Source organism: Mustelus asterias, chromosome 2, assembly GCF_964213995.1.
Source record: "Mustelus asterias chromosome 2, sMusAst1.hap1.1, whole genome shotgun sequence".
Classification (NCBI taxonomy): domain Eukaryota; kingdom Metazoa; phylum Chordata; class Chondrichthyes; order Carcharhiniformes; family Triakidae; genus Mustelus; species Mustelus asterias.
This window is the reverse complement of record NC_135802.1, coordinates 94,784,552-94,804,511: the sequence shown is the minus strand read 5'-3', so window position 1 is coordinate 94,804,511 and position 19,960 is coordinate 94,784,552. Positions and strand designations below refer to the sequence as shown.

The window sequence follows — 19,960 nt, the reverse complement described above, 5'->3', positions numbered from 1 at the left end:
AAGGAAAGATGTAAATATGTTGGAGGTGGTTCAGATGAGGTTTATTTGATTGATACCTGGAATTGGCATGTTGTCTTATTATGGGGATAGGTTGGAAAGGCAGGGCTTATTTCCACTGTTTCCCGAGTTTAGGAGTGTGAGGGATAATTTGATTGAAGTATATAAGGTCCTGAAAGATATTGACAAGGTAGATGTGGAAATGATGTTCTCTCTTCTGGGTGAGTCCAGAACTAGGAGGCACTGTTTTAAAACTAGGGGTCACCCTTATGGGACAGAGATGAGGAGAAATGTTTTCTCTCAGACAGTTACGACTTTGGAACTCAGAAGGCAGTGTAAGCAGGGTCACTGAATATCTTTAAGGCAGAGGTAGATAGATTCTTATTGGGCAATCTATAAGAGTTCCACATTCCCATCTAACTAATGAGTTATTTTGGGTAGATGGGAATGTGGAACTCAATGCAAACAGATCAGCCGTGATCTTATTGAATGATGGAGCAGCCTTGGAGGGCTGAACGACCAAATTCTGCTCCTATTTTGTATATCTGTATGATGATGGTTTCGTGTTTGATAGTGACTGGTACGAGCTTTTAATTTGAGATTTATTAATTGATTGATTTTAAATTCCACCAGCTGCCATTATGGGATTTCAACCCATATACTCAGAAGATTAGCCTGGGTCTCTGGATTATGGGTCCAATGACATTACCATTAACCCTCAATTCCCCATGATTTCAGTTTATCACTTCAAGATTACCATAGAGAATGGAAATTTATGTACTGAACATAATTGGGAAAGAACATTTGATAGCAATATGGTCAACCACTTTATGATACATGTAAGTATCAAGCACTTTAAAGTTGAAGATATCTAATACACATAATGTGCTCAACTTATCATAATAACACGAATGCAGAGATAAGTAACTTTATTTAGGACATTAGTTGCTTACTTGCTATATTTTCAATAAATTAGCAATCATTAAAGACCTTTCACTTCCAACACCAGATTTGTAAGTAAAATGTGTGAATTTCAGGAGTTTGAAACCATGCAGATGATAAGTATGGCTAAAAGACAGCTGTGGATCAATTAACCCTCACCAGTCTGTGCATTTTGAAGTTAGCATGCCAGAAATCTTCAAATCTTTGCATAAATTATATATTATTTGGAAAGGAACTCTATCTAAAAATAAAGTTAGTTGGTGACATCTAATGTAGTTGGAGATTTTGGTGCTTAGCATGGGCATTGATTTGATTTGATTTATTATTGTCACATGTATTAGCATACAGTGAAAAGTATTGTTTCTTGCGCGCTACACGAGCAAAGCATACCGTTCATAGAGAAGGAAACGAGAGAGTACAGAACATAGTGTTATAGTCATAGCTAGGGTGTAGAGAAAGATCAACTTAATGCAAGGTAAGTCCATTCAAAAGTCTGACAGCAGCAGGGAAGAAGCTGTTCTTGAGTCGGTTGGTACGTGACGTCAGACTTTTGTATCTTTTTCCCGATGGAAAAAGGTGGAAGAGAGAATGTCCAGGGTGGGTGGGGTCCTTAATTATGCTGACTTCTTTGCCAAGGCAGCAGGAAGTGTAGACAGGGTCAATGGATAGGAGGCTGGTTTGTATGATGGATTGGGCAACATTCACGACCTTTTGTAGTTTCTTGCAATCTTGGGCAGAGCAGGAGCCATACCAAGCTGTGATACTACCAGAAAGAATGCTTTCTACGGTGCACCTGTAAAAGTAGGTGAGAGTCGTAGCTGGCATGCCAAATTTCCTTACTCTTCTGAGAAAGTAGAGGTATTGGTGGGCTTTCTTAACTATAGTGTTGGCATGGGGGTACCAGGACAGGTTGTTGGTGATCTGGACACAGGGGAATGTTCTCCTCTACGCTTCCTGAAGTCAATGACAATCTCCTTCGTTTTGTTCACATTGAGGGAGAGATTATCGTTGCCGCACCAGATTCTCTATTTCATTCCTGTACTTTGTCTTGTCATTGTTTGAGATCTTTCCCACTACGGTGGTGTCATCAGCAAACTTGAAAATCGAATTGGAAGGCAATTTGGCCACACAGTCATAGGTGTATAAGGAATATAGTAGAGGGCTGAGAACACAGCCTTGTGGGGCACCGGCGTTGAGGATGATCATGGAGGAGGTGTTGTTGCCGATCCTACTGATTGTGGCCTGTCAGTTAGGAAGTTCAGGATCCAGTCGCAGAGGGAGGAGCTGATTGTTCTTGAACTATCGTTAAAAAATGTGACAATTCTGATGGTGCTTCTGGGTCACATATTACTTTGCGACATCTGGGGGGCTGGAGCGGGGTTTCTGTGCACATGTACTAAAATAATATACCCGTCTTTATCAATGGATTCATGACATTGTTGCATGAACTACTGAGGAATCTTTTCCTCCAGGTAGACTGCTTGGAGGATGATACTATTTGTACTCAAACTGTACTAAAGTGATGGATCACCTTTCATAAATTCATACTGCGTAGAAGGAGGCCAGTCATCCCTCGTGTCTGTGTCAGTTCTTTGTTTAACTGTATAACTAGTTTTTATATGGAAACAATATTTGTGTTACAGGAGGTACACTGGGATATTTTGGCACTTTGGTGGGGCGGAAGGGGTGTGGTTCCGAAACAAAAAGGTTAAGAACTCTTAGTCTAGAGAAATAGTTACGATATCTTTGTTGATTGTTGGCATCAGTATTCGGGTTGCAGTTATTAAGTGGATACAATCAATGCTGTTTTGAGACCTGCACTTGCTGGAAATGATCTTGGATGCAAGTTTGAGATGTAATGCTAGTTCTGCTCCTCATCTGGCCAGATATCACGGAACTCTGTGTTCTTGTGTTCTCACACTGAGCTCAGTTCATTGCTTTCCAAATGCTGCCTCAGTTCAATGTTAGTGAAAAGCTGGCAGGATAAGCTGGCTTCTTTGCCAGTATTGAATAGTTAAAAAATTAGGTTTGAAACTTTACTGTAAGGTCCAAGCAAACACCTGGGAACTCTGTAAAGTTGGTTTTAAACTGGCTGTTGTTATATTTTGGCCAGTATGAAGTGAATTGCCATGAGAATACGCACTGGAGCTTTGTGTAGGTTGCCAGAATTAGATTTAGGTGACTCCATTCAAGGTCATACCACACAATTTGGGTTGATACATGGCCAAAAACTCTTTACGTCAACAAAAATGGTAATGTATATAACAGGCCTGTACCTTGATAATAAATTTGAATACCAAAGTGGTAGGGTAGCAATGTCATTTGAGATCTTAAAATTTAAAGTTTATTTATTATTGACACAAGTAGCTTACATTAACACTGCAATGAAGATACTGTGAAAATCCTCTAGTCGCCACACTCCGGCACCTGCTCGGGTATTCTGAGGGAGAATTTAGCATGACCAATTAACCTAACCTGCACATCTTTGGACTGTGGGAGGAAACCGGAGCACCCGGAGGAAACCTATGTAGACACGGGGAGAACATGCAGATAGTGACCCAACTGGGAATCAAACCCGGGTCCCTGGTGCTGTGGGGCACCGCACCACCTATCTCAGGTGTTGGGTTCACCCCTTACCTTTTGTAAGTTGACCGCAGGCTCTGGTTATGGTCCATGCTCAGGGTTACGAACCATGGCTGATGACAGAACTAACAAATTTTCAGTGGTAATATCAGAAGAGCTTGAACCTCGAGAGGCTCTGGTGGAATTTTCTATCCCCCTGCAGTATGGTTTGCGGTGGCGGAATTGGCCTGCATTGGCTAGTGTTCGGATCTTCCAGTCCCACTGCTGTCAATGAGTTTTCCCATAGTTCGCCCCCTCTGTGGTCGGGGAATCTGTGCTAGTTGGAGGGGTGGATTGCCATTGCCAGGAGCAGATGACCAGATGATCTCACCAGTGAGGACAGCCACTTGCATGTGAAGGATGCTTTGGGAAGAAGATCCATATTTCCTTACAGCACACATGGGAAAGGCAACAGGAAACCACTCCATGTATTCTTTTCACTAGTCTTATTACTCATTGATCATTGAAGCTGAAAATGTCAGGCTCCAACAAGCAACTAGGCAGGGGATGGAAGGACTGGGGGATGTGAAAAATGAGTAGAGGACCTGCCATTGGGCAGATCACCAATATTGCCACAAAATGGCTCTGGTGGTTTCTTGATATGTTGCTACGTTGACAGGTATTTTAGACGTTGTAGGGCCCGATTTTACCAACAATTTGTGTCTGTTTTCGGGCACGAAATCGTGGTAAAGTTGGGTGTGAGGCCTTTATCGTGATCTGCACCCGCGCCCGTGCAGATCCCACTTTACCGAGACCCGCGAATGGTGGGGATCCGTTCCGTGCCTAAATCGGGCGCAACGACGATTTAAATGCATTTGCATGCATTTAAATTGAATTAATGAACTGCCCGCCCAACTCTATCAGCATTTCCCCCTTTACCACCGCGTTTGCCGATCCGGAATCGCGCTTTTAGCGACCTGCTAAATAAAAGTCTGAGTCAGGTGCTCCAGCTTCTGAAGAGGTGCATTCAGAGTTTCCAACGGCTCTCTGACTCAGATCGGTGGTGGGGGGGAGGAGGGAGGCGGGTCAGATCATTCTCTAGCTGGAGGGGGGAGGAGGGGAGTGAGGTCAGATCTTTGTCTGGTTGGGGGTGGGAGGAGGAGGAGGCAGGTCAGATGTATCTCTGGCGGGGCTGAGGGGGACCGTTGTCTGGTTGAGGGGGGAGGAGGAGGAGGCGGGTCAGATGTATCTCTGGCGGGGGGGGGAGGGCCGACCGTTGTCTGGTGGTGGGGGGGGTGGGTGGGTCAGATATTCCTCTGGAGGGGAGGTGGAGTGAGGCCAGATCATTCTCTGGCCGGGGGGGGGCGGGGGGGGGGATGGTGGAGTGAGGCAAGTTTGTTGTCGTGGGGGGGAAGTGAGGTCAGATCGTCGTCTGGGGCGGGGGGGGGGGGGAATGAGGCCAGATCGTTGTCTTGGAGAGGGGGGGGAGGGAGTGAGGCCGGATCGTTGTCTTGGGGGGGGGGGAGGGTGAGGGAGGGAGTGAGGCCAGATCGTTGTCTTGGTTGGGGGGGAGGGAGTGAGGCCGGATCATTATCTTGGAGGGGGTGGGGGAGGGAGTGAGGCCAGATTGTTATCTTGGGGGGGGGGGGGAGGAGGGAATGAGGCCGGATCGCTGTCTTGGGGGGGGGTGGAGGAGGGAGTGAGGCCAGATCATTGTCTTGGGGGTGGGGGGGAGGGAGGCGGGTAAGTTGTACCTCGGGGAGTGTGGGGGGGCAGATGGATCTCTGGTGGGGGGGGGCAGATGGATCTCTGGTGGGGGGCAGATGGATATCTGGTGGGGAGGGCAGATGGATCTCTGGTGGGGGACAGGGGGGTCCGCTGCCACTCTGTGAGCGATCGGTGGGGGGGAGGGGGCAGGGGTGGTGATCAGTCTGGGTAGTGGGGGATTGAATAAGGGACACACACACACATATCACTGTCCCCCTTATCCACCACCCCCCGCTACCTCGACCGATCACCACCCCGCCCCCTTCCCCACCACCGATCGCCCGCAGAGTGGCAGCGGACCCCCCTGCGCTCCCCGCACCCCTACCAGAGATCCATCCTCCCCCCCCACCAGAGATCCATCTGCGACCTCCCCCCCCCGCTCCCCCGAGATACACCCTCGCTCCCGCTTTTCGCTCTCGGGCCGCTTTCTCTGCTTTCTATGGCCCGGGAGCGATCCGACATGGGCGCGCTTTTTCCAATTTTTTTTCTAACTGCGCAGGCGCCGTTCAGAGCTCCGATCGTTCCGGCAGCGCTAAGCCCCGCCCACAGCACGAATGGGACTGGAGATGGCTGAGAGCGTATGGGGGCGCCTGAAAGCGGATTTCTCGGTCGGATCTGCATTACGCCCAGATTCGGCACTTAGAATGAAAATGGTAAAATCAGGCCCGTAGTATCCTAAGTGTAATTGAGAACAGGATAGAATAAAGTTGTAGCACACATTGCCTGCTTTGCAGTTCAAAGAGTGAGAAAAGTGTAAGAGACCAAGTGGCAAAATGAATATTAATATGTTGCTTGTCACTAGCTAATAGAACAGTCACTTGGAAGTGGGGTCCAGGTAAGGAACAAATAGCAAGACACTTGCTATTATTAAAGGTGCCATATAAATGCATGTTGTAGTTAGCACAGAGGTTTTAAAGCCTCTAAAAATTGATACATAAATTATGATTTCTCACTTAGTGGATAGAAAGGAGAAAATTACATTGCATAAACAGCAGAAGATAAAGTTTCTGATTATTAAGTAATTATTTTTAACACTTTACTGCTTTAATTATTTGCATTGGAGTAATAATAATCAAACAACTTAAGTAAAGATGACACGTGAAATATATGTTCCTGTGGTTACTGGAGTTTATAGAATTTAAAGATCAAAGTCCATTGCATCTATAGTATTGTGCAATAGAAATTAATTTGTGCAAATCAAGTACCAAAAGGAATATAACCTCTTTTAATATTTACCACAAATATGTTTTGTATGTGAGTTATTATGCACTGGATAGTTCAAAAGCAGTGACATTATCACAACTGAAAGACTTGTAGTGCAAAAAATTCTAATTATTAAGTATGAATTTGCACATTTGTATGGAACAGAAATTGAGACAGATGCCAGCTTTCTCAGTACACTGGAGGCTTACAATGGGAAAAGAGGAAATATTGCTTAGTGGGACATCCTGCACCTGTAGATGACCTCATTCAGTACGTGATATACAATGCAGAATGCAGATTATATGCATAGCAGAAGGCAAATGGCTGGGTGGAGTGAGTTAAACAGCACCTTATCTAACAAAACACTGCAGTCTCAGCTACAAACTGAAGTAAATTGCAGTAAAGCAAAAATGAGTATCTGTGACAACTTGTGAGAGAATGGCTGAACCAACCGATATTCCTGGCAGTCTCTGTGTCCCAGATGTAGGACTTTTTGCTGCTTTAAAATGGAGCAGAAACGTAAAAGGGCAAGGACAATTGAAACAGAAGATAAAAGACCTACCTACACTTCTGAAAAATGGATTGAACCTCAGGAAGAAGCAGGCTGATGTGGTAAATTCTACAATTTATTATGCATTAGCTTAATTCAGAACAGATTTGTTTCTTAGTTGTGAGAAGGTGTGCTATGTGGCTCTTCACATAATTGGATATTAATTTAATATACACTCTGAAAGCTACAAGGGGAAGCATTATGTTGAACAACTAAATAATAACAGATACATTTATAACAGCTATCAAATCTTTACAAATAGATTGTTTGCTATTGCTGGTGGAACATATGTTAAATGCAAGCTGAGGTGAATAAGGAGCCTTTTTAAATTTTAATCTCCCATGACATACTGAAATGTTTTGAGACAATGATGTTCCAACAAATTTATGATTTTGTCACAACAGTTTGAAACTATCAAGAGAGTTTGATTGCTTTATTTACTTGAACCATAACACATCTACACACCAATCATTTAAGATTTTATTCATTGCTAAAAACAAAATGTAACTATTTGTAGTCCCACATGTTGCACAATGAAATTGGTAGCTCAGTAATTGCAGACAAAACTACTTTAGCAAAAAAACTGAGAGAGAATGGAGTGCTAAATTTGAAATAGAAAGAAGTGGAAAGGAGTTCTGATAATAAAATTGAAGGGAGTTCAAACATATATCATCTGAACTATCAGACTGTGTTCAGTTTATTATACCGCCTACAATATCTGGTCAAGGTGTTTAAAAATAATACCAGAGGTCACCTGAGTGGAAAGTTTCCTTGGTTTTCCATTTGCAGCAAAATCCTAGTGGAGGCGGCACAGTTGGGGGGGTGCGTGCTAGGGACCCAGGTTCAATTCCTGGCTTGGGTCACTGTCTGTGCGGAGTCTATATGTTCTCCCCATGTCTGCATGGGTTTCCTCCAGGTGCTCCAGTTCCTCCCATAGTCTGAAAGATGTGCTGGTTAGGTGCATTGGCCATGCTAAATTCTCCCTCAGTATACCCAAACAGGCGCGGAGTTTGGCAACTAGGGGATTTTCACAGTGACTTCATTGCAGTGTTAATATAAGCCTACTTGTGACACTAATAAATAAACTTTATTTATGATTTTGTTGCATTGAAACCCCCAACTACCGTAATTCTATGCTACACCTATCTTATCAAGTGGCAACAATAATATGGTGTTGCAAACAGTTTTGAAATAAGCAAATATAATATTCCAATGATATGTGACTTTTCAAAGGATATTGTAGGCAAATTATTTTCCTTGTTACGTTTTTATTTCTTAAAATTCTGGTGATTTAAGGCATTAGGTGGCAAAGTGTGATTGCACAGACTCGTCCAACCTTGGGAACATTGGTTTGAATCCTGCACAAACTGATAGGATGTTAAAGCTTTCTGCTGTACTAATCAGTAATCTCACTTGTGGAGACCGGTTGGCGTGAGGAACAAAAAGCTTAAGGTTACAACAAATTGTTCATGCAAAATAAGTGATCTGTGATCCCACTTCCAAGTGAGTGTTTTATTCGTTAGTGGCAAGCAACATATTAAACTTCATTTTTAACACTTGGCTTCTTGTTCTGTTTAAAGAGTGAGAAAATTGTACCACGCAATGTGTGCCACAGCTTTACTCTGTCCTGTTCTCAACTGTGTTTAGGATGACACAGTGTCTGAAATGTCCGGTAACACATCAAAAATCACAATGTTTGAGCAGTTTGGTAGTTGTGGTGGTGATCTGCCCAAGGGCATGTTCTCTAGTCATTTCTCCACATCTCGCAGTCATTTGTTTTCCTGTTCAGTTGCTCTTGGAGTCTCCCATTTTCAACTTCAATGATCAATGAGCAATGCGACATTTATCTGTGTTATACCTGATCGCAGACAGAGGAGTGCTTAGTGTTCAATGTCAACAGTGTAAAACTTCTTCTACTCCACATCACTGACATTTTTGACTGTGACAACATAAAATTATAAACATATGCATCTTAATTTTAAAACTTACTTCATAACTGTCAAAATGTTGCTCACATCTCAAATGCCCATCATTACAATGAAATATTCATGGTATGGTATGATTTGCTTTCATTTAATACCTATCAAATAAAGAGGGCACTCAGTCGAATACATACCTCCCACTGTTAACACCACATTATTACAATCGCACAACTCTTTTCTGGAGGCTCTTCCCTGCCTGGCTGATGCTTTGAAACTACAGAGCTGAAAAATAAATATTTTTATTAAGAGCTTCCATCTTACTGAGGAAGTTTCAGGCCAATCCACATTCAACAACCTGCTCTGAAAACTCTCCTCACATTTTGACAGCTATGACAAGTTGCACTCACAGCAACTGAGATAATCCACAACATTTTAAAACAGTCAACAACATTCTAAATTAAAAACCTGTGACATTCTTTAAGCAAAAGTCAATTCACCAAATCTCTCAATGTTAATGGATTCTTTAAAAAAATCCAGGATCCAGAATTGGATCCTTGCCAAAATCTAATCAACACTTCCTTGGCCCATAACCTATCTGTGGGTATTTCAACATATCTATTGAAATGTGTTGATTAGTTTTTGAGATACACTGTTTACAAATAGACAGATGAACAGATCTACAAACAGGTGCTAAAACAGCACCAGTGGCGGAAGTAATAAAGCAACTCACAACAGTCTTTTTTAAAAAAGTAAATTTGCCCTAGCTCCCTATGTAATGGATCCTTTATAAAAATTCCAGGATCTAAACCCAGCCCCAGATCTTTGCCAAACATACTGGGCCATATTGTATTTGTGTATCAGATTTTGTCGAAACCTATCCATTACTTTTTGAGAAATATTGTTTGCAAGCAAACAAACAGACTAACAAACAGGGGCAAAACATTTCCTTCACCCATCTTCAAAGGTAATAAAAAGCCTATGTGAAATTAATTTTACAAGTAATAGATTTATTATAAAATCCTACAGTGCAGAAAGAGGCCACTTGGCCCATCGAGTCTGCACCGACCACAATCCCACACAGCTCCTATCCCCATAACCCCAAGCATTTACCCTACCTAGTTCCCATGACACTAATTGGGCAATTTAGAATGGCCAATCTACCTAACCCGCATATTTTTGGAAAGTGGGAGGAAACCCACAAAGACACGGGGAGAACGTGCAGACTCTGCACCGACAGTGACCCAAGCCGAGAATCGAACCCGGGTCCCTGGGAGACAGCAGTGCTAACAACTGTGCCAGCGTGCCACCCCAAAAACTAACTGAACACAAATACACAACATTGAACCAAAGAGTAAATTGTATTGTTTAATTTTCACTTGTGAGCTGGACTTTCATGAAGCATCACTTACTTAACTATTTTCTATTAATTAGTTGATCATGTAACTGTACAATTAGGAATAGCAATAACTGTTCTTACAGCATACACAAAAGTGATGATGTAGCTACCGATGCACCTTATAATGTCAAAACCCTTCTGTGCACTTAACCTGCAGCTGCAGTAATGGCTCCAGCCTAATTTCTATTCACCTTCGTAATGTAGAATATAGCTATTGCCATATTGTCAATCCGATGTAATATAAAATCTAAGGGATCTTTGCTTATTTTAACAATGAGACAGTGCTGACAAGTAAACCTGAATATTATACAGGCTATTTCATCCAACAGATCCATTTTGCAGAAAAAAATTTTATTGATCATTTTGTTCCTATTGTCATTTAATAACATTGCAGACAATTATAAATGGTCAATTAAAGTATTTTGTACAAAATGAATCCGTTCATTGAAATTGCTTGTATAAGTGTGTGCCCTTATTGTGACTTTATCTATAAATTGTAGTTTTTCAAATGGTAATATTGAAATCACTGAATATTAATTTGATGAGATTTTGTTTGAGGTCAAATCATGACCTAGCTCTGCTTCAAAAAAGTGCATTTCTGTACAGTCTGTTGAGTTTTGTCTGCTAAATATACATGTATCATTATCAAAGGCTACATTTTTGATTATTTTATCATATGGCTTTAAATCAGCAATTATTACACGGCATTTACGTGAAAAAGGGATTCCTAATAGTTCAAGCATATGTGTTGACTGCCTTCCAGAGATCACGATCCAGTTTTAGCACAAACAGCCTTTTGTAGCAAGCTACATACCTTGGTTGAATAGATTTTATCAGCTTCCAGCTAAACGGAGTACGGTGGGTAGCAAGGCTGCCCTTGAGAATTGAAAAACAGGAACTGTGCATTACAGTTCCCCTCCCTCAGCGTATCTTGCTTTCTATTGTCTCATTAAAAGAATGGTATTCATGGTGCTCATGAAGAGGTTGTGAATCAGCCCTCAGGATGTGTGTTCGGAAGTTGTCTAATAATAGAAATTAAAATCAGAATGAGGAAAGAAACAAAAATGGAGTGATCTGTGTTACGTCATGGGTTAGAATGTTGCCATGCAAGCCTAGAGACTGGAATCTAGGGTGTCCTTGCTCTCAAGGGAGTGCAGCGAAGGTTTATCAGGCTGATTCTGGAGATGGTGGGACTGATGTATGAGAAGAGATTGACTAGGTTAGGATTGTTTTCGCTGGAGTTCAGAGGAATGAGGGAGATCTCACAGAAACTTATAAAATTTCAACAGGACTAGACAGAGTAGATGCAGGGAGAAAATTCCAGATGGTGGGGGAGTCCAGAACCAGGGGTCACAATCTGAGGATGCAGGGTCGACCATTTAGGACGGAGGTGAGGAAACATTTCTTCACCCAAAAAGTGGTGAGCCTGTGGAATTCATTACCACAGGAAGTAGTTGATGCCAAAACATCAAGAGGCGGCTAGATAGAGCACTTGGGGCGAATGGGATCAAAGGTTATGGGTAGAAAGCAGGATTAGGCTATTGAGTTGGACAATCAGCCATGATTGTAATGAATGGTGGAGCAGGCTCGAAGGGCCAAATGGCCTCCTCCTGCTCCCATCTTCTATGTTTCTATGTTTCTACATCTAGCCTGTGTAAATTTCCCACTGATGAAACTGGTTTATGACTGGACAGGCCATACAATGGCTTTGGGGAACATTGTTAAAGTACATACAGATTACGAAGTGGTGATCTTTTATTACAGAATAGAATCTCTTCAATCATTCCACATCACGTGTATAATTTAGCTCATGCAGCTCAGATGATCGAAAGCCACATTGAAAATCCTAATTCAAATATTGAACTTTGTTGTATACAGCTTGACTCTTCAAAACCAAAGCTTGAACCATTAGTGCTCTCGCTCCTTATATTTTAAAAGTTGATAATCGGGGTCAGCCATGACTAATTCAATATTGGAGTTATGCTGTTTATAAATAAATCCAAAGAAATATATTTTACTTAAGTTGACTGTTAAAATGGGATTGTGCTGGTTGCACATGACAGGAAACCAATTCTCAGTGTAGCATACTCCATAATCATTACATGACTGGTCTGATTGTTGTTCTTTAGGCTTTGTGCAGTATTACTGAATGTAAAGGGCTACTATCCAATCACAAGAACTCAGTTGTCTACTGATGTGGCTGTGTCTAATATAGGACATTTGATTAACTGCTTGTACCATTCTGGAGCAAATCCATGAGGGAAAATTGATTGGGTTTGGTCCAGTTCTTTACGCTTTAAACAGAAATTCACTGGAAGCGTTATTGACTATGGTCTCTGCTGCAGTTTTAATATGCTTTCAAACAAGCTTTCCCACTACCTATCGTAATTCTCACCCTAAAGGTATATTATTGCCTTCAGAGCGTATTATTGCTGTGAGTTGTGTTGTTAATGACCCTAATTCCTTTCTGAATTGCCATTTAAATAACATGGGTGAGTTTCTGACTTTTTGACTGGTGCGCCCACCGTATTATTGCAATTTCAGAAACAACACTGACATCATCACACCCCACGTTCCGCTCCACGAAGCAGCGAACATTCCTGATCTGGAAACTTATTATTCAACCCTATAACGCACATGCTCATATTTCAATCGTGCTAACATTAAGTCAACCCGAGTGTTGTGACTATCTGATATTTACATTTTCCAGGTAGCTGGAAAGTCCTTATGCCCCATGTAAGGTATCCAAACAAACTGAGGATCTTCTGATGCCCAGTGCTTCATCCTCTGCATCTATTAGTTGCAAGATGGATGAAAAGCCAAGTCCATGGGAGGAATTTTATGACCTCATCGCACCCGGTTTTCGGTGCAAAAATGTCGTAAAATCGGGAGTGAGCCGACTAGCAGGAATGGCGCCCTTTTTCACACCCATTCCCATCTTACCCCCAAAAAATTGGTGCGATTGGGAGTCTGCTCAAAATGTCAATTTGCATTTTTTTGCATTCATCACATTGCACTCCTAATCATCCCAAAAGCTAATTCGCTGCAGCTGAAATTGGTGAGCGAAACACCTCATGTATAAAAGTCACTGGAGCAGTGAGGGTGAATGAGGAGGTAAGTCTCTGTTTTCAAATGGCTCCGTGCTGCGGAAGAGGGGTTGTTTCGTGGTAGCCATGTTGTGTTTTGGGTCGGGGGGGGCCTGCGAGTGTGTGGTGTGAGAATGTAACCAGTGACAAATTTGTATTGGATATAATGTGACCAATGGGAACAAGATGTAAGGGTCAGCTGACCCAGTAAAACATGGAACCAATCAGAGAGTGATGTAATAGTCAGCTGACAAACTGATTCACTGTAAATAAGGAACTATGTAGCATTGTGGGAAGCTTGGAGTGGCCCAGGGCAAGGCCCCACGTTTGGAGTAATGATGTTTCTTTATCAAACCCTTTTTTTGATTTATAAGTTGGAGTAAGTTTTGTTGTTGTTTCATTAGCTGCATTTTGAAGAGTTCCTTCTGAAGAAACATTGGTAGCAGAGGAAAACCCCTCGTAATTTGGTGTTTGTTTTTGAAGAGGTGCTGCAACCATGGCAGAAGGTAGAAGTAAATCGATGGGATTGGATTGTCCTTCTGTCTTTTTAGATGCCAAACCATATCGGCAATGGAAGGCAGAGGTGGAAATGTGGACCCTTGTCACCACAATGCCAAAAAAAAAGCAAGGTATGGCATTAGCTTTGTCACTTCCAATTAGGAGCAAGATAAGAAGCAAAGTATTTTCTGATTGGACAGCAGATACCCTAAATAAAGAAGAAGGACTATGGCTCCTGCTACAATACTTAGGTTTTACCAGAAAGATGAGTTCTTGGAGAATTATGAAGGATGGGTGATGTTTGACAGGATTAGGAGACAAGACACCCAGTCCATGGAAGAGTATATCATGGATTTTGATCGGGGCCATAACAGGCTAATGAAACTTAATTTGGAGATTCCAGATGCAGTATTGGCCTTTAAGTTGTTGGACTGTGCATGTCTGTCGCATACGGATACTCTTTTAGTAATGACTGGAATACAGTTAAGGGAACAGAGCCCCTCTTTGATCAAATGGCAGCATCATTAAAAAAAGTTTTTCAGGAAGCAATCCCCCACTGCTATCTTGTTCAATGCAGACCGGAATGCCATAGCGCCCAGAATAGAGGAGTCAATGGTGACTTAATCACGTGCCAGACCAAATGGTACACGAAGGCCTTTAAACAGAGACAGTTACATCAACAGATCTAGCGTTGAAAACGGTTATAACTGATCTGAAAATGGGGAAAGAAGACGCACATGGGATACTGATAAAAGACGCTTAAATCGAAGGAATGCAAGAGGGATTGTGAATCACTGCTTCCAGTGTGATTCCCCATACCACTACATTGTAAACTGTCTGAAAAGAAGAAATTAGGTATTTGAAACCACATGTGACACAGAACACGTGGAAACGGATAGTGACGAGGATAAGGACCAGGAAGGCATTGTTTTGGTGGCAGAAAAGTTGAGTCCCATAATGAGCATGCTGATGATAGACTCTTTCAACTGTGCTGTTTTAGATAGTGGATGCACATCCACCGTCTGCGGCCAAGATTGGCTAGGTTGTTATTTAGGGTCTCTTGATCATAAAGACCGAAAGAAAGTAAAACAACATGCTAGTTCCACTTGCTTTAGATTTGGAGATGACAGTACTCTAACATCCTCAAAGGATGATAATTTCCCTGTAAGATTGCGGAAATCAGTTTATTTATAAGTACAGATGTAGGTTCCAGTGATATACCTTTGTTGTTAAGCAGGCCTGCGATGAAAGCTCAGATGACCATCGATTTGAAAAAGGATAAAACTGTGGACCTAAATTTTACAAGATCTGGCCATTATTGTCTTCCTTTAAGTGAACTGAAATTATCAGATCCAAGGATTCATCAGATATTAGCGTTGCTAACAAACAACAGCATGATGGACAAAAAAGATTATTCTGAAACTCCATAAACAGTTTGGTCATCCAGTACCACAGAGACTGAGAGCACTGCTGCAGGATGCAGGTGTGCTGGACAAAGGATATAATGATCTCATAGAACAAATATCAGCCCAGTGTTAAATTTGCATAAAATATAGAAGGACACCCCCGCGTCCAGTCGTGAGTCTACCACTAGCACGAGATTCCAATAATGTAGTGGCGATGGATCTAAAAGATATGGGACAAGGACAAAGGCATCTATCTATTACACTTTGTGGACATGGCCACCCGGTTTAGCATACCCATGGTGATTTACAACTAAATTGGCTATGACACAGACAAGACCACATGGGAGCTATAATGTCCTAGAGCTCAGTAATATGTTGAAGCGCGCCACAGTCAGAGAGATCTTGCAGGCTAATAAAACATTTAAAAAGTTAAAATTAGAGGAGTGTGTCATTAAATTCCCAGCACTAGGAGAACCGGAAGATATGAAATTGGTTGTGTTTAGTGATGCTTCACATGCCAATCTACCAGATGGACATTCAAGCGGTGCCGGATTCATAATATTCCCGGTAGGTAAAGAAGGAAAATGTTTCCCCTTGGCCTGGGAAGCAAAGAAAATAAAAAGGGTAGTCAAAAGCACATTGGCTGTTGAAACCCTAGCGTTAATGGAGGAGTTGGATATGGGGATATATTTGCCAGACACATTAACAGAATTATTTTTTATGGGCACATTGGGTAAGAAAATACCAATTGAGTGTTATGTGGACAATGTTCACTCAACAAAAAGTGTAGCGGGAAAAAGATTAAGAATTGAAATGGCCAGCATTAAGCAAATGCTGGAAAACAAGGAAGTTTCCAAACTTAACAGGGTCGGTGTTAATCTACAGGTATTCGACTGTTTTACAAAAAGGGGTTATTAAGAACACTGGAGGACGGTTGTCTTAAGTTATTTTGAAATTTTTTTTTAAACTAAGGGAATTTGTTAGAATGTAACCAGTGACAAATTTGTATTGGATATAATGTGACCAATGGAAACAAGATGTAAGGGTCAGCTGACCCAGTAAAACATGGAACCAATCAGAGTGACGTAATAATCAGCTGACCAACTGATTCACTATAAATAACGAACTATGTAGCATTGTGGGAAACTTGGAGTGGTCCAGGGCGAGGCCTCAAGTTTGGAGTAATGATGTTTATTTATTAAACCTTTTCTTTGATTTATAAGTTGGAGTAAGTTTTGTTGTTTTATTAGCTGCATTTTGAAGAGTTCCTTCTGAAGAAACATGTGGGGGGCTGTTGTTCACAGGGTCCGACCTCAACTTCTCAGCACAGACCCAGCTCAGAGCACTGACCTCGAGTCTTGGTGATGACTCTGGGTCCTAGTGCTCGCAAAGCAAGCAATCTTGGTGGTGGGGCATGGGTTGGAAACTCTCTGAAGTGTCAGTGCTACAGCCTCAGGACTTGTCAAGCAGCACTGTCTGTGACCACCACTGCATGGGTTCTGGATGTGTGAATGGGGGGGGGTGGGGGACTGCGTTGCCATTCTGTGGGGCAGGTGGAGGAATTGGGGAGTGTGTGTTGCTGGGGAGGGGATTGGGGAGTGTTGCTGGAGGAGTGGAATTGGGAGTGTGTGTTGCTGGGCTGGGGGGCGAGCAGAGTTCTCAGAGTTGCAGCGAAAGCAGGTGAAACGTGGTGGTAAAGTGGGACATAAAGCGAATAGCGCTGCCATTTTACGAGCGCCAGATTTCTGGCATGGTCAGCCTCTTGCCAGAAATGGGTGAGAGGCGGGTTATTTAAATTTGTTTAAATGCTGCTTGACATCTGGCTCTCAATCGTCTGGGCTCGCCCCCCGCTTTCTGACCTCGCCGGGAAAGGTTCTCATCGGTGAGGAACAGACATGCTCCCCATGAACAGGCAGCAGTTGACTTGGCTTTGCCGGTGCAACCGGAGGTCATTGAGGCCCCCTGGGGAACCCCTTGGATAGTGCCAGACTGGCAGTGCCACCCTGGCACCTGGGAAATGCCAGTCTGGCACCTGGGCACTGCCCACTGAGCAGTGCCAGGGGGTGGGACTAATGGGGGAGGGGCCAGTGGGAGGAGGGGGCCCACTGCCACTCTGCAGCAATTGGTGGGGGGAGGGCAACAGATCCACAATTGGTGGGGCAGGGAGGGGGTCCACAATTGGTCTGGGAGACAGGGGGGGGCGGGGGGGGGGGGGTGGTCAGCGGAGGCTGTATTCCGGGCTGCGAGTCCCTGTGGTTGCAGTGCGGGGAGCTGCTTCAGGCAGCCTGCACCGGCAGGGGCCTGACAGTTCTCTCTTTTCTGTCAGACCCCTGCGACTGCTAATGTGCATGTGCAGCATCAGAAGCCTGCACATGCGCACTACCTCCCTCTGCAGGGTTTCGGGTACGTTAAGCCCCACCCACAGGCTTCTGCAGCGAACAACAGGCTCACTCAGAATTTTGCAGCGAGAGTGGGTATGGAAAACGCCCAAAAGATGGATCTGAAACTCTCCCAGTTTCAATTCTGCCTAGCACTTATACAAAAAATGGTAAAATCCATAAGATTGGGATTGAAAACTTGCTCAAAAAACAGAACTTTTCTATTTTCACGCTAGCTGGGCACTTAGAAACAATCTCGTAAAATTCCGTCCAATATCTCTGTCTGTCTGTCATGGCCTTTTGTACTCTTCTCTTAAAAGGATTGCCAGATGAGACCTCCAAGTGAGAGTTAAGTGAACGTGTAGGGAGCATTTATTCACAGAGACTGTGAGGAAGAAGAAAACTTTGCATTAAGTTGAGGGTGATAGATGGATGGAAACTTTAAGAAGTGCATAAATAAAGATGGGTGAAGCCACAAGATGAGTTGGTTTGAAGAGAGATGCGCTGGAGTAAGCTTGAGAAGGCAAAGTGAGGAATTAGCAAAATACATGCTTCAGAGCTAGAATTTTCTGCAGTGGTGGCCCAACCCCCTGGCTGAAAGGTCAGGGTGACCAGCATGGCTGACAGCTTTCCAGTCCCAGTAGTGTCGCCAGGAGTGGTGGGCACTGCTGAGACCACAGGCAGTACCCAAAGAAGAGACACCATAGAGCCGGACTTGAAGGCAAATCCTGGATTTCGTTAGCAGGCTGGGAGGTAATGGTGTGGAAGTGGGAGGGGGTCAGGTTTTTCAAGGCAGTGGGGAAGGTCTTGGGGGGAGAATGCAGGGGAAGGGATAACTTGGGGAGACTCATTGGGTGTAGGGTGTCCAAACAGCAGGTACTGCAGTCCTATCCTGACAATAAGGCTGCGGAGTCCTGGTACCTATCACCATGGATAAAATACCAGCAGCAACAGGAGGAGGTCCTTAAATGGCCATCAACTGGCGCTTAAGGGCCTCAATAGGCAGCTCGATTCCTCCCCCGACAAGGGCAAAATTCCAGCAGCAATGGGTAGGTGATGAGTCCATGCACAACTGGCATGTCACTCAATTTTATAACTCCCCTGCTTGCCAATCAATTCCCAGAGAAGTGGTGGGGGTGTAAAATTCTAGCTCAGGAGCTAGTTGAATATGGCATCGTACTTCCATTTCCTGCCCTGCTTCCATCATTACACTGCTTTCAGCATTGAATCCAGAGACATGGCTCCACATGTTGCTGCTGACCACCTCCAACAACCTTTAGTTTCACTGGCAGTCTGATGACCCCCTGCCTGTGGGAACACTATCACCCTGTGGGAAATCATAGCCCCCAATCCAGGAAAGCACCCCTCAATGCTGGCACAGTTTTTGAGCACTTACACTCCATTGTGTCAGTTCCATAATGTCCCAATTCCAAAATCCACCAAATTTCACAAACCAGTGTCGCTCTAAATACTGGAATTGAAGTCAGCATATTGAAGGCCATCATGACAAGTTAATTTGTTAGCAAACCCAGATATTATGAACTTCCTGATTTTAGGGGGTATCCCAATGATGCACAGGGGAATAGCTCTTGGAAATTCCCATGAAAAGGTTTACCTGGCAATTGCCCAGAGATGCTAACTTCCTCTGGACAATTGTGCTGGACTGAGAACTATCTGATGAAGTGATTTAAATCACTAACTTCAGATGGTTCTGCCAGTTCTACCCTCATAGTTAAACTGAAAGTGTTTGTGGGGAAAAAAGCAACTATTTTAAACACCCAGTCCAAGACCCGCATGGTATATCCGCCGACCACACAACTGACCCTCCAAGGGACCCCACACATTGTCCCTCCAACCAATCATCCACACACCCTATCGTGCAGACCCAACCCTCCACCCCCCTCACGATCCAACCGATCCCAAATCCTGACCCCACTCTGGCCTGATCACTGCCCACCCGAACAACAGCCCCTCTGAACCAACAACTCTCTACCCGAACGACACCCGTGACCCAGCTCCCCCTCAACCCAAATGGCATCCAAACCCCCCATCGACTCAACGTCACTCCCTCTGTGTCCAGAGAGCTCCCCCCCTGCAATCTCCAGAGAGTCCCCCCAAATGTCTGGACAACCACCCCCCTCTTCCAACCCCATCCCGCTCAATGTACAGACCCCTCCCCATGTAAGGGGGGGGGAGCGGTTCCAGACTGAGGTCATAACTGGAGTATTGTGCGCAAGTCTAGTCACCACATTA

General features: G+C 43.7%; 1 protein-coding gene across 1 annotated transcript in view; it reads left to right on the top strand.

Moving 5' to 3' along the window:
- Positions 1 to 6,766: 6,766 nt before the first annotated feature.
- rapgef5a (Rap guanine nucleotide exchange factor (GEF) 5a) overlaps positions 6,767 to 19,960 on the top strand; it is a 190,092-nt gene continuing 176,898 nt past the window's right edge. The window contains exon 1 of the mRNA XM_078238589.1: positions 6,767 to 7,083. Coding sequence (XP_078094715.1) covers positions 6,910 to 7,083 — 174 coding nt within the window. The 5' untranslated portion in view covers positions 6,767 to 6,909. The remainder of the gene's footprint in view (positions 7,084 to 19,960) is intronic.